At 46.8% G+C, this 13128-nt stretch overlaps 1 protein-coding gene across 1 annotated transcript; it reads left to right on the top strand.

The window, feature by feature from the left end:
* Nucleotides 1–2158: 2158 nt before the first annotated feature.
* Nucleotides 2159–9944, top strand: LOC124086711 (dipeptidase 2). Its single transcript, XM_046435177.2, has 11 exons — nt 2159–2409; nt 5139–5422; nt 5735–5861; nt 6378–6507; nt 6592–6733; nt 7027–7096; nt 7213–7389; nt 7748–7832; nt 8592–8667; nt 9353–9488; nt 9580–9944. The coding sequence occupies exons 2-11, from the start codon at nt 5172–5174 to the stop codon at nt 9832–9834; spliced, it is 1449 nt and encodes a 482-aa protein (XP_046291133.1). The 5' UTR covers nt 2159–2409; nt 5139–5171; the 3' UTR covers nt 9835–9944.
* The last annotated feature ends 3184 nt before the right edge of the window (nt 9945–13128 follow it).

Genomic DNA, 13128 nt, shown 5'->3' with positions numbered 1-13128 from the left:
AGCTATTTTTATTTTTATATTTTGCAGTATCAGGCATTGAACCCAGAACCATGTGCATGCTAGACATGCACTCAACCTCTTCTACTACAGAGCTACACTCCATGCCCTTCTCCCTACTTTGTTTATATCTTTGGCATTTTCTCTAAAAAAAAAAAAAAGTTAAACAAGTAAAAGTTTCTAAGTACAGCTTGATGTTCAGTCAGACTTAGAATCAGTGAGGGCTCAGATGATCGCTTTGCAGGGTCAACCAGCTTGTGGCAGTCACAGAAGGGAAGGAGGGTCAGCCTTCTAGGGCTGGATGTGCCAGCAAACAACATGCTGTTATAGAAGCAGCTGACAACCTGACACATGAGCTGACCACACTGAACAAAGAGATGGCAAGTCTGAACCTGAGACTAAATGTCAAATCGTACACGCTGTGTAGATGTTTAATTGGTCAAAAATGGCTCCCAGAACTGTGTAGATGTTTCTTTGTTCAGAACTGTCCCCCAGAACTGCTGCCCCTGCAAGCCACCTTTCTGCTTGTTTATGCCAGCACATGTGATGACTGGAGACTTGTCCAGCCACCTCACCAACTGCCCCAGCAAACGGCCAACACCATGGCTGAGCAGCAGAGAATGTCTGAACAAACAGATGGATGTAAGGAAACTGAGGCCTTTCCTGGTGAAAGGAGCAGAAGTGGAAGGATTCAAGGAAACCATCTGTCCTTGCCACGAGGGACCAGTTGTTCCTCTACCTGCCCCGCAACTCACTTTTCCCACCTAGACAGTGAAGCTGGTAAAACTCTACTTGTTGTACTGGCACATGCCAATAGTCTCAGCCACTCGGTAGTTTGAGGCAGATGAATTGCCAGTTCCAGGTCACCCTCCACCCGCCAAGACCCTGTCTCAAAATAAAAATTAAAAAGTGTGTGTCGGGGGTTGTGGTAGAGTGCTTGCCTAGCACGTGTGAGGCACTGATGGCGATCCTCAGTACCACATTAAAAAAAAAATACTATAAAGGTATTGTATCCATCTACAAAAAAATTTTTTTTTAATTTTTAAAAAGGGTTGGGGATGCAACTCACAAATAAACCATCCCTGTGTATAATCCCCTCTACAAAAGAGGAAGAAGAAAAGGAGGAGGAGGAGGAGGAGGAGGAGGAGGAGGAGGAGGAGAAAAGAGAAAGAAACTACCCTGTAGGTTGTTGTGAGTAAAATATCAAACTGGTAACACAGCTTGGGCACACAGTCACATCAGCTGCTCTCATCATCACCATTATCATGTGCCCTTGCTCTATGAATGAAGAGGATGCAGCAGCCTCCCAAGGGCCAAGTGCAACAAATTCTTTGGCACCCTTGCTGGGGACTGGTGGTACAGGGAGAGGAGCCAGCACAGAGTTGTGGTGGTCAGAGAGTGCTCAGTTCATCTGCCAGATCAGCATTAGGCAAGTGCAGACTGCTGTGAGGAGGAAGAGGAGGAGGAGAGAAGGAAAGCAACAAGGAGGAATAAGACCATGAGGAGAATGGAGAGTTTCCAGCAAAAAAACTTTAAGCAGGGTGTGGAGAGGATTCCCCATATCCCTGTTTCTAGAGAAGGCAGGTCACTAGAGAGGGTTTAGATTTGGTGAACCTCTGCAAGATCTGTCTCCATCCAGGGAACTGATATACAGTTCAGGGGGCCATCTGAATCCCAGGACATATACAGTTCGGGGGGGTACCTGAATCCCAGGATACCTCCCAGAATCTTTCTGGAAGCAGCTCCTGCACCCTGGAACACACACTGCCTGCTGATGGTGAAAGCTCAAGGATTCAGGACAGCATGTAGACCAATCTTAGGACACAGGCTCCAAGTCTGTGTGCTACACTCACTCATCTGGTCTCCAGAAGCAGCCCAGTCAGACACTTCAAGCCTATTAGGCAACACATGTGCTTTTGCCCTGAGGACCTTGTATGCATCCTCAATATTGGCTGAAACCAGGTGTGCCCATCTGTAACAGGAGCTATGTGGTTCAAAGGGGACTTGATAGACTGTTGGACAGAGAAGCTAGTGAAGGTACAGGATAGAAAGATGGGGGTTGGGGAGAAGGTTACGGAGAAGGTTGGGTGAAAGCAGGAAATGAAGATAGGTTTGTGGGTTTTGCACTTCTCCTAGCAAGATAAACACTGAATGCCTTTTTGAGGAAGAAAGATGTGCTATCATTACAGGAAGGGTGGCCCCAGCTTTGTGATTGGAGGATGTGTGTCCCCAATGGCCAAGCTGTCTTCAGTTTGGAAGACTGTTGTTTCTTGGGAATTTCACTGTCAGTTATTATGGGAGCAGATGAAGAGGAATACTAAGGAAGAGGCAGGGGCAGCAGGAGACTCCAGGACCAAGCCATGGTGGTCCTCAGATGTTGATGACCATCATCTGGGGAACACTGGATAGCAAGTAAGCCCCCATTTCCACCCACCCCTGCACCTGAGCGTGTTAAGTGGCCTGTGAACCTATAACGCAGCCTGAATTTAACTTCTCAGAATATTCCTTTTTTTCTTTTACTTTCTTCCTTTTTTCTTCTTTCTTTGCTTTTTTTTTTAACTGGTGATTGAGCCCTGGGGCACTCAACCACTGAGTCACATCCCCAGCCTTATTTTGTATTTTATTTAGAGAGAGGGTCTCACTGAGTTGCTTAGCACCTTGCATTTGCTGAGGCTGGCTTAGAACCTCCTGCCTCAGCCTCCTGAGCCACTGGGATTACAGGCGTGCATCACCATGCTTGGCTTTATACCCAATTCTTAAGGTTAATACTACTGACAGGTACAAAATATATTCAATAGGTATTGATTTCAACGTGACCCTATGGGGTTGTGTTAGTTAGCTCTTTGTTGCTGTGACAATATACTGGAGAAAATTATCTAAAAACAAGAAAAGATTTATTTTGGTTCATGGTTTCAGAGATTTAATTTCATAGTCACTTGGCCCTATCACATTGGTCCTGTGGGAAGCAGAACTTCATGGCAGAAGCACAGGCAGAAGAGAATGTGTTCAGGAAGCAGAGAGAGAAAAAAAGAGAGAAATGCTATTTTCATGTATTTATTTATTTATTTGTTAGTACCAGGGATTTAACCCAGAGGTACTGTCCCACTGAGCCACATCCATAACCCCTTTTTTTTAAAAAAAGGAAGGAAGGAAGGAAGAAAGAAAGAAAGAAAATATATAATATAAATATGTATGTATATGGGCTTTGGATATGTGGCTCAGTGGTAAAACACCCCTGGGTTTAATCCCTGGTACGAAGAAGAAGAAAAATGAGAAGAAGAAGGAGAAGGAGAAGGAGAAAAGAAAGAAATGGTATGCTTTCCTGTGGGAAATGGAATTGAGGCAAGGAGACCACAAGGAAAAGAGCAATAAAGATGGCCTCAACTGGGGGAAAAGGAGAAGGTACAGAGAAGGGGCACTTGGGAGATATTCCAATGTTGAGCCAGTAGGATGTGTTTGAGCATGGGGCAACCCAGGGGTACTCTACCACTGAGCTACACCCAAGCCCTTTATATTTTTAATTTAAGATGGAATCTTGCTAAGTTGCAGAGGCTGACCTTGAATTTACCATTCTCCTGCCTTAACCTCCTCAGTAGCTAGGACTACAGGCATGCACCACCATGCCCCTGAACCAGCAGGATTAGGAAATGCCATGATTGGTTAAAGGGGAGATAGTGAGGAGGCAACAGAGATTAACACTTAGGGTCAGCTCTGGAGTCAGGCCCTGCACAATTGACTGGCATTCCTCCTAGACAGGAGGCACCGGGAAACATCAAGTGCATAGTACCTAAAACACCTCCACCTTGGAAACACTTCCTCCTGGTAGCTTGGGACCTCCACACCTTAGGAGAAGTTTGCTCGTTTCCTTTTTAGAGGGCCTTCTTGCATCAGTCCTCATGCACTGATCACCTGAGAATGTTTCAAAAAATGGAGCAACTCCAGAGAATGTCAGTATTTAGAGCAGAATCTTGAGAGTCTGAGGGCAAGGAACAGGAGAAGGTCTTTGGGGATGGAGTTTGGACCAAGCTCTCAAGTGATGGGATTTCAACAAGAGTGCACACCCCTTTGATATGTGTGTGTCTGTGCACATGTATATAGCTGGAAGCTTCCTGGAGGAAGCAGCCTGGGTGAGGAACCAGGGTAGAAATAGGGTGGGGCTCTCCAGGAAACGAAGAGAACTAAGCAGAACCATTAAAACCTCAAGATAAAACCGGGGTAGATACAGATCCCATGTGCCAGGCTTTCCCTTAGGACTCATGCTTTCGACCTAACTTCCACATTCAGGTAGGAGGGATCCTGGCCATCAGGAAGGAAGGTGCTGGAGTGGGAGATCTGCTGCCTTGGAAATTACTTCATTTTCTTCCACCCAAATAGCTGAGTCCCTGACCCACTCTAGATGCTTGCTTAGTCCTCATCCCAAATGTATCTCCCTATGAGTCCTGGGCAGGTACAAAAATCTCCTTAGGAGGAAGCCCTTTCCTGAAGCTGCATGAGGATAATAGGGAGGGGTGTTCCTGATAGTTCTCAGTTGCTGGCTACAGTCCCCAGGGGATGGACCTGGGGTTATGATTGGTAGGGAAGAGAGATCCAGAGACTACCTATCTCCTTCCCTACACACCACCTACCTGACCCAGCATTGGAAATCCAGAGTCCAAAGTATCGTGGTCACAGAGACACATCCAGCATTCCAGGTGTCCTAGGAAGGGTGCAGGCGGTAGCTGATGCGCTGTGGACTCTAAAGATCTCTATGGGGACGCTCTCTGGGAGAACTACCTCAGAGTCTCCTTAGAGAGTAAGCCCTAGAGGCAGTAGGGGTGCTGTCAAGCCTTCTGGATCAACCCTTGGGAGGAGTGCAGTGTCAGGTAGCAGTGAGGGTCCTAGGAAGACCGCGATGGGAGGCAAGTAGGTGAACAGGTCCTCCTAGCCCGCGGGGGCGCCCTTTGCCGGGGATGGGGGTGAGGGGAGGGAGGCGGCAGGGCGGGAAGGCAGTGGAGGCCCCTGGCAGTTGTGCTGCCACTTGGTGATACTCCGAGTCGCCATCTCAGGGTCTCTTGACTCAAATTCCACTCCTCGCGGGGCCACGACGCTGGTTGGCCTGAATCAAGATTCGAGACCCAATCGTCGCCTTTTCCCTCTCTCAGGCTCTTGAGATCGTCACCTCTGCTTTGCGCAACATGCAGCCTGAGGGCCTCGAGGGTCCCCACGTGCTCTGCCCGTGGCCTCTGCTGCGTTCGTTTTTTCTGCCCCTGCTGCTGCTGCTGCTGCCACCAAACCCTGTAACCGGCACTGAGATCACTCCCGGTACCACCGACACCCCGACCACTCTAGACGCCCCCAACTCTGGGACCACGCCAGTCACCCCCAGTATCCCAGGCCTGCGAGAGCGCGCGCTGGCCCTAATGCGGGACTTCCCGCTGGTGGACGGGTAAGTAAGTGCCGCATGGGGGCAAGTGGGGCAGAGCGCACCCCTAGGTCAGGAAAGGTTCCAAGCATGCAAGGTTAGCGAGGAGGCCCCCTCACACCTAATGTGGATGCCCACTCTCCAACTTTTGTGGGTGCCCTGCTCTCCTCTATCATTCCCCCTCTGGTGGGAAACCCCCAGCCCAGGCCTCAAGGGACCTCAATATAGTCTGGTAGGGTGAAGGACACCCCCTCCTCCAGATCCCCTGCCTTGCCAGGAAGCCTAAAGTGCCCACCCATCTGTCCCTGACCTGACCTTGCCTTGATGTCCCTCCAGCCACAACGATCTGCCCCTGATCCTGAGGCAGTTTCACAAGAATGGACTAAAGGATGTCAACCTCCACAATTTCAGTGATGGCCAGACCAGCCTGGACAGGCTTAGAGATGGCCTCGTGGGTGCTCAGGTATCACAGGGACACTCAGGGTACCACAGCATGGCTTTTGGGACTTTGGGGAGGAGAGGCAGCTCCAGAGATTCCAAGTTTGTCACGTGGGTACTCAGTTACTATAGCAACTCAAGAAGTGCCATGAAGCTTGTTGGGTGGAGGGTTGTATATCTGTCATCCCAGCTATTGAGGAGGCTGAGGCAAGAGGATCACAAGTTCAAGGTCAGCATAAGCAACTTAGAGAGACCTTGTCTCAAAATAAAAAGTAAAAAGGACTGAGAATGTAGCTCAATGCTAAAGATCCCCTGGGTTTAATCTTCAATACCAGAAAAAAAAAAAAGTGTTATGATGTGGAATCAGGGTCTGCAGGGGCTACGGTGAGCCAGTTTGATTGGTATGAAGGTACCACAGAAGGACAGAAGGAACAGTGCATTCTGTGTGGCCTCTGGGCCCACCAAGTGTTGTGTTAGCCATGGAGGCCCAAGGAGCTCCAAAGTAGCCCCTGCCCAAACCAACCCCTGACCCTCCCCCCAGTTCTGGTCAGCCTACGTTCCATGCCAGACCCAAGACCAGGACGCTGTGCGTCTCACACTGGAGCAGATTGACCTCATTCATCGCATGTGTGCTTCCTATTCTGAGTTGGAGCTTGTGACCTCTGTGAAAGGTAGGTGAAGTAATAGGTGATGTTAGGGATTTGATTGAGCTACTTTAACTCCTAAAAGTAATCACCTGATCTCTCTCCCCCCAGCTCTGAACAGCACCAAGAAATTGGCCTGCCTCATTGGTGTGGAGGGTGGCCACTCACTGGACAACAGCCTCTCCATCTTGCGTACTTTCTATGTGCTGGGAGTACGCTACCTGACGCTCACCCACACCTGCAACACACCCTGGTAAGCACAGTACTGACGGTAGAGGTCTGTCTTCCCCAGGTCACACCAAGAGCCCAGAGCAAACTTTACCCCTAGGAGCTGGCACTGACCCTGGAATGCGGAGGGAAGCTGGTATCGTGGGGTTCACAGAGCAAGACTAGACCCCAGCAGGGCTCTCCCTCTGCCAGATACAACCCATCCTGGGTCCTTGGTTTTTCTTCAGGGAGTTGCAAGGTAGAGAGTTTAGTAGAGGCTCTAGGTTCTTGTGACTGAAACATGGCCACCAGTCAGACTATCTCTTGGTAATCCTGCAGGGCAGAGAGCTCGTCTAAGGATATCCACTTCTTCTACAGCAATGTCAGTGGTCTAACCAGCTTTGGTGAGGTAAGGACCCCAGTTCATACTCCACCCCACACAAATGTACATGCCCCATCTTTCCCTACAGACAAATGCAGGCATGCATGCACCCTTGACACTTGCCTTCCTACCTGTATCTGCAGAAGGTGATAGCAGAAATGAATCGCTTGGGCATGATGGTAGACTTGTCTCATGTCTCTGACGCTGTGGCCCGGAAGGTTCTGGAATTGTCACGGGCACCTGTTATATTCTCCCACTCTGCTGCCAGGAGTGTGTGCAAGAGTGATCGGAATGTTCCTGATGATATCCTGCAGCTTCTGGTGAGAAACTACCCCGGCCCTGGAATCTAAAACAAGAGGTTTGAACCAGGAGCCCTTGATCCCTCAGTTTCCTCTGACCCTTGGCTGAACCACAGACCTATAGTCCATAGCCCTTGAACTCTTGAACAGGGTGGGGGTCTTTTAGGTCATAAATATTCCTCGACCCCTTAACCTCAGAGCCAAGATATGCCCACCCAAACCATGGCTAAGATTCTCCTATTCACAAAAACCAGAGAGGTGAAGTCTCCTCTGGTTTCTGAAGCCAGAGCTGGACATCTTCCTCATAGGGGCTAGAGGGTGGGCAGGCATGCTGCTATGCCAGGGATCAAGCTGAGTGTCCATTTGACCATCCTTGCAGAAGAAGAATGGTGGCATTGTGATGGTGACCTTTTCTATAGGCGTGCTACAGTGCAACCTGTTAGCCAACGTGTCCACTGTAGCAGGTGAGTTTTCCCTCAACACTTCTAGGCTCTCTCTTTTTTGTGGGTGCTGGGGATAGAACCCCAGTGTACTTTACCATTGAGTTACATCCCCAGTCCTTTTTTGTTTTTGAGACAGGATCTCACTGAATTGCTAAGGCTGACCTTAAACTTGCATGCCTCTTCTTCAGCCTGCAGAGTTGCTGGGATTACAGGCATATGACATCACACCTTGTACTCCCCAGGTTCTCTAAAGAGCTCTGATTTGGACTTGAGGCTCTGAGGGTACCTTGGTATGGCCCCAGTGGTTTGGCTAAAATTCCCCAATGTCTACCTTGGTGCTTTGCAGAACCACTGCCAGAGTCCATGCTGATATGCTGATGGATATAAGGGAGGTGGTCAAACATAGACCTAGGTGCCCACCATCTGCACATCTGCAGGGATACCAAAACACCCTGTTCCTGCCTCTGCTTAGGTCTTCAGGATCTTTGTCAAGTGTTCTCTTTGTCCCTTTTTTATACTCCATACCCCTGGAAAGGTGCACCTAATAGGTTCTCAAGGAGACTAGAGGCAGGGTGAATCTAGATGAGAAATGGCCTAAATGGCTTCACTCAAAACCTGAAGTCCAATCTAGAGCCAGCTGGGATCAGTTGATAAAATCTCAGGGCCTTCAGGAACCTATATGCTACAAGTTAAAGACTACAAGAAGAGGATTAGCAGAGTCTAGCTCTATGGGCACCCCTGCCCTGGAAGCTTCACACTGCAGACTCTCTATCTCCCCAGATCACTTTGACCACATCAAGGCAGTCATTGGATCCAAGTTCATTGGGATTGGTGGAGACTATGATGGTGCCAGCCAGTGAGTACTTTCCAGTGGCTTTTCTGTGGGACCTTTACAGTCACTATGCCTACCACATCATGTTCCTCATAGCCTTTAGGCCTTGCCCACCTCACATCTACCCACTCTTCATTCCCAGGGTCTGCTTCCTGGACCCCACTGACTGTTTTCAGCCCAATGACCCTATTCTAAAGTGTCATATTTGGCTAAACTCCCAGACAGCTCATCTACTCAGTACATGCACCCACCCCCACAAATCCACTCCCTCTGAGTGGACTATCAGCAAGGTCTCGCATGGGCTGGCCATCTTCTCTACCCAGTTCTGGTTCTGGGAAGTTTTTCTTCTTTTTAAATGGAAGGGACACATGCAGATCTTTTTTTTTTTTAATTTTTTAGTTGTAGATGGACATAATACCTTTATTTTATTTATTTATTTTTATGTGGTGCTGAGGCTAGAACCCAGTGCCTCACACATGCTAGGCAAGCGCTTTACCACTGAGCTACAACCCCAGCCCCAATCATACAAATCTTAATCATACAGTTCAGTGGGATTTGGCAAATATTCAAATATTCCTCTAAGGGATGAAGAGTGGGGCAAATCACTGTTGCCAACTCCTCACTGCCCATATCTAATCAGAGCTGGGGTGCAGTGATCTAGGACACATAGGGCTAGGATTCTGAGGCCTTTCTGCTGGTGGCCACACAGATTCCCTCAGGGGCTGGAGGATGTGTCTACATACCCACTGCTGATAGAGGAATTGCTGAATCGGGGCTGGAGTGACGAAGAGCTTCAAGGTGTCCTTCGAGGAAATCTGCTACGGGTCTTTGGAGAAGTAGAACAGGTATGCTGAGCTGGGTAAGGAGTGGTCCAGGGTTCTGGAAATGTATTAGGGGGGTCTGGGGGAGTTGCTAACCACCAACTTCCATATCTAGGTACGGGAGGAAAGCAAGTGGCAAAGCCCCCTGGAGGACAGTATCCCAGATGAGCAGGTGGGCAGCCCATGCCGATCCATCCTCTCAAGACTGCGTCAGAAACAATATTTGGCTCCAGACCAGAAACTAACCAAGATCCCCACACGTCAAACATCCAGATTATCACGCAAGTGGTCACTCTCAAAATCTTCCTCCTACAAGGTCCCAGGTCTCACAGTTGTTGCCACCTTCCCAGTCCTCATTCTATGGCTCTAGTGACCCAGTTAGTCCTGCCAGATTTTACTCTGGCAGCTTGGATACCCCGGAGCACCCCCACTTTGGGAAGGCACAAACATTTCTTGGAAATAAATGTTTTGGACATGGAATCGCATGTGAGTGTCCTCGGTGGTAGAGTCTAGTGGCATAGGCTCCCCGGGCTGATGATCATTAGGGGACCCTGCATTTCAGCCACCAGTTGCTCAAAGAATGCCTGATGGTAGTAGCCTGAGGTGACTGAGGGGGTTGAGCTCAGTACTAGATAGTGGGCAGATCTTGCTCAGGAGGGTGGACCCTATTCCAGGTTTCCTCTGAGTAGCTCATCTCTATCGACATGTGAATCCACTGACCATCCCTAGAGGATCTCTTAGGAAATTCTGCTTCAGATTCTCAAGAAGGGAACCTGCCTGGATCATGAATGATATTTGTTCCTCTTTGTACAGAGCTCCCAGTCCTCACAGACTTCCTTTCCAAAAGGCACTAGCATCTACCCCCTGATGAATCTTACCCCCAGGCCCTTAATGATAACTAATAGCAACTGTAATAATAAAAGCTAATACTAACAACTAATAGTAAATAATATATGACGATAATAGAGAGTAATAAGAATAGTTACCATTGCTAGTATCCTGTGTAGACCTCATGACTGAGCAATTTTGCTCCAGATATATATTCAGCAGGAAAGCATGGATACATTCCCCCAAAAGGCATATGAATTTATATTTTTAGTAGCAGTATTCATTCAAACTGCATTTCAGAATCAAACTGTGAGGACCTGAACAGATACTTCACAGAATTAGACATACAATTGATCAAATATATGAAAAAAATGTTCAACATGTCTAGCAATTAGAGAAATGCAAATCAAAACTACACTGAGATTTCATCTCACTCCAGTCAGAATGACAATTATTAAGAATACAAACTAGGGGCTGGGGTTGTGGCTCAGCGGTAGAGCACTCGCCCCGCATGTGTGAGGCCCTGGGTTCGATCCTCAGCACCACATAAAAATAAATAAATAAAATAAAGGTATTGTGTCCAACTACAACTAAAAAAAAAAAGAATACAAACTATAGGGCTGGGTTGTAGCTCAGTGGTAGAGTTCTTGCCTAGTATGTGTGAGGGACTGGGTTTGATTTTCAACACCACATATAAGTAAATAAAAGTAAAGGTTCATCAACAACAAAAAAAGTTTTTTTAAAAAAGAATACAAGCAACAATAAATGGTGGCAAGAAAGTAGGGAAAAGGGTATACTCATACACTGCAAACTAGTGCAACCACTAAGGAAAGCAGTATGGAGATTCCTCAGAAAACTTGGAATGGAACCACCATATGACTCAGTTATCTCATTCCTCAGTCTATACCCAAAGGACTTAAAATCAGCATACCACAATGATGCAGCCATATCAATGTTTAGAGCAGCCCAATTCACAATAGCTAAACTATGGAACCAACCTAGGTGCCCTTCAACAGATGAATGGATATAGAAAATGTGGCGTATGTACACAGTGGAATATTACTTAGCCTTAAAGAAAAATGAAATTATTGCATTTGCTGGTAAATGGATGGTGCTGAAGAACATCATGCTAAGAAAAATAAGCCGATCCCAAAGAACCAAAGGCTGGATGTTTTCTCTGATATGCGGATGCTAATTCACAATAAGGAGGGAATAGGGAAGAATAGAGGTATTTTGGATTAGACAGAGGGGAGTGAAGGGAAGGGAGCAGTTATGGGAGTAAGAAGAATAGCAGAATGAATCAGACATTATTATCCTATGTGTATGTATGATTACACAATTGGTGTAATTCTACATCATATACAATTAGAAGAATGAGAAATTATACTCCATTTATGTATGATGTGTCAAAATGTATTCTACTAGGGTTGGGTGCGGTCGCAGATGCCTGTAATCCCAGCAGTTTGGGAGGCTGACAGGAGGATTGTGAGTTCAAAGCCAGCCTCAGCAACAGTGAGACACTAAGCAACTCAGTTAGACCCTATCTCTAAATAAAATGTAAAAAGGTTGAGGATGTGCCTCAGTGGTTAAGCACCCCTGGCTTCAATCCCCAGTACCAAAAAAAAAAAAAAATTTGTTTTGTTGGGCATGGCAGGGCACGCCTGTAATCCCAGTAATGCTGGAGATGCTAGAGGCTGAGGCAAGAGGATCCAAGTTTAAGATCAGTCTCAGCAACTTAGTGAGACACTGCCTCAAAATAAAAAATAAAAAAGGGCTGAGGATATACCTCAGTGATAAGGGGCTCCTGGGTTCAATCCCCAGTAACACAAAAAGAAAAAAGTATTTAAAAAAAAATCACATTAACTTGAGAAGCAAAAATAAAAGTGACTGGGAATATAGCTCAGTGATGGAGCACTTGCCTAGCATGCATGGGTTCAATCCACAATACTGCAAAAAAACAAATAAAACCTTGATTGCTGAATTTGCAACAGAAATAATGGAAGCCCACACAAAGTAAACTATCTTTAACACAGAGAATGAAAGAAATTATTAATGTTCAATTCTATGTAAAAATATTCTTCAAAAAATGAAGGAAGCCAGGCGTAGTGGCACACACCTGTAATCCCAGCACTCCAGAGGCTGAGACAAGAGAATCACAAATTCAAAGCCAGCCTCAGCAATGACAAGGCGCTAAGCAACTCAGTGAGACCCTGTCTCTAAATAAAATCCACAATGCCAAGAAAAAAAAAAGAAAAAGAAAAATACACTGGTACATGATGCGTGTCCATAATCCCAGCTACTAGGAGGCTAAAGCAGGAAGACTTCAAGTTCCAGGCCAGTGCATGGTAATTTAGCAAGATCCTATTGAAAACAAAATTTAAAAGGGCTGGGGATGTAGCTCACTGGTAGCCCACCCCTGAGTTTACACAGAAGAATGTTTTGTACAGAAACAAAATTCAACTCTAAAGGCTACAATAACATGGTCTCCCATAAAAATCGTTTGTTTGTTTGTTTGTTTATTTATTTATTTATTACCGGAATTGAGCCCAGGGCTGCTTAATCACTGAACCACATCCCCAGTCCCTTTCTATATATTTTATTTAGAGACAGGGACTCAACATGTTGCTGAGGCTGGCTTTGAACTCCTTATCCTCCTACCTCAGCCTCCCGAGCCTCTGGGATTACACCTGCCACCGCACCCAGCTTCATTTTTATTTTTACAGTCTGTAGAGAATACAGTGAAAACATACAGATCCAGGACTAGGGATGTATGTAACTCAGTGATGAAGACCAGCATCGTGAGGCCTTGGGTTCAGTCCCTAGTACTGCAAAACAA

This window comes from Marmota monax, unplaced genomic scaffold (genome assembly GCF_021218885.2).
Source record: "Marmota monax isolate L192 unplaced genomic scaffold, Marmota_monax_Labrador192_F-V1.1 WCK01_AAM20220418_F8-fsc00024, whole genome shotgun sequence".
NCBI lineage: Eukaryota > Metazoa > Chordata > Mammalia > Rodentia > Sciuridae > Marmota > Marmota monax.
This window is presented reverse-complemented; position numbering and strand designations above follow the sequence as displayed.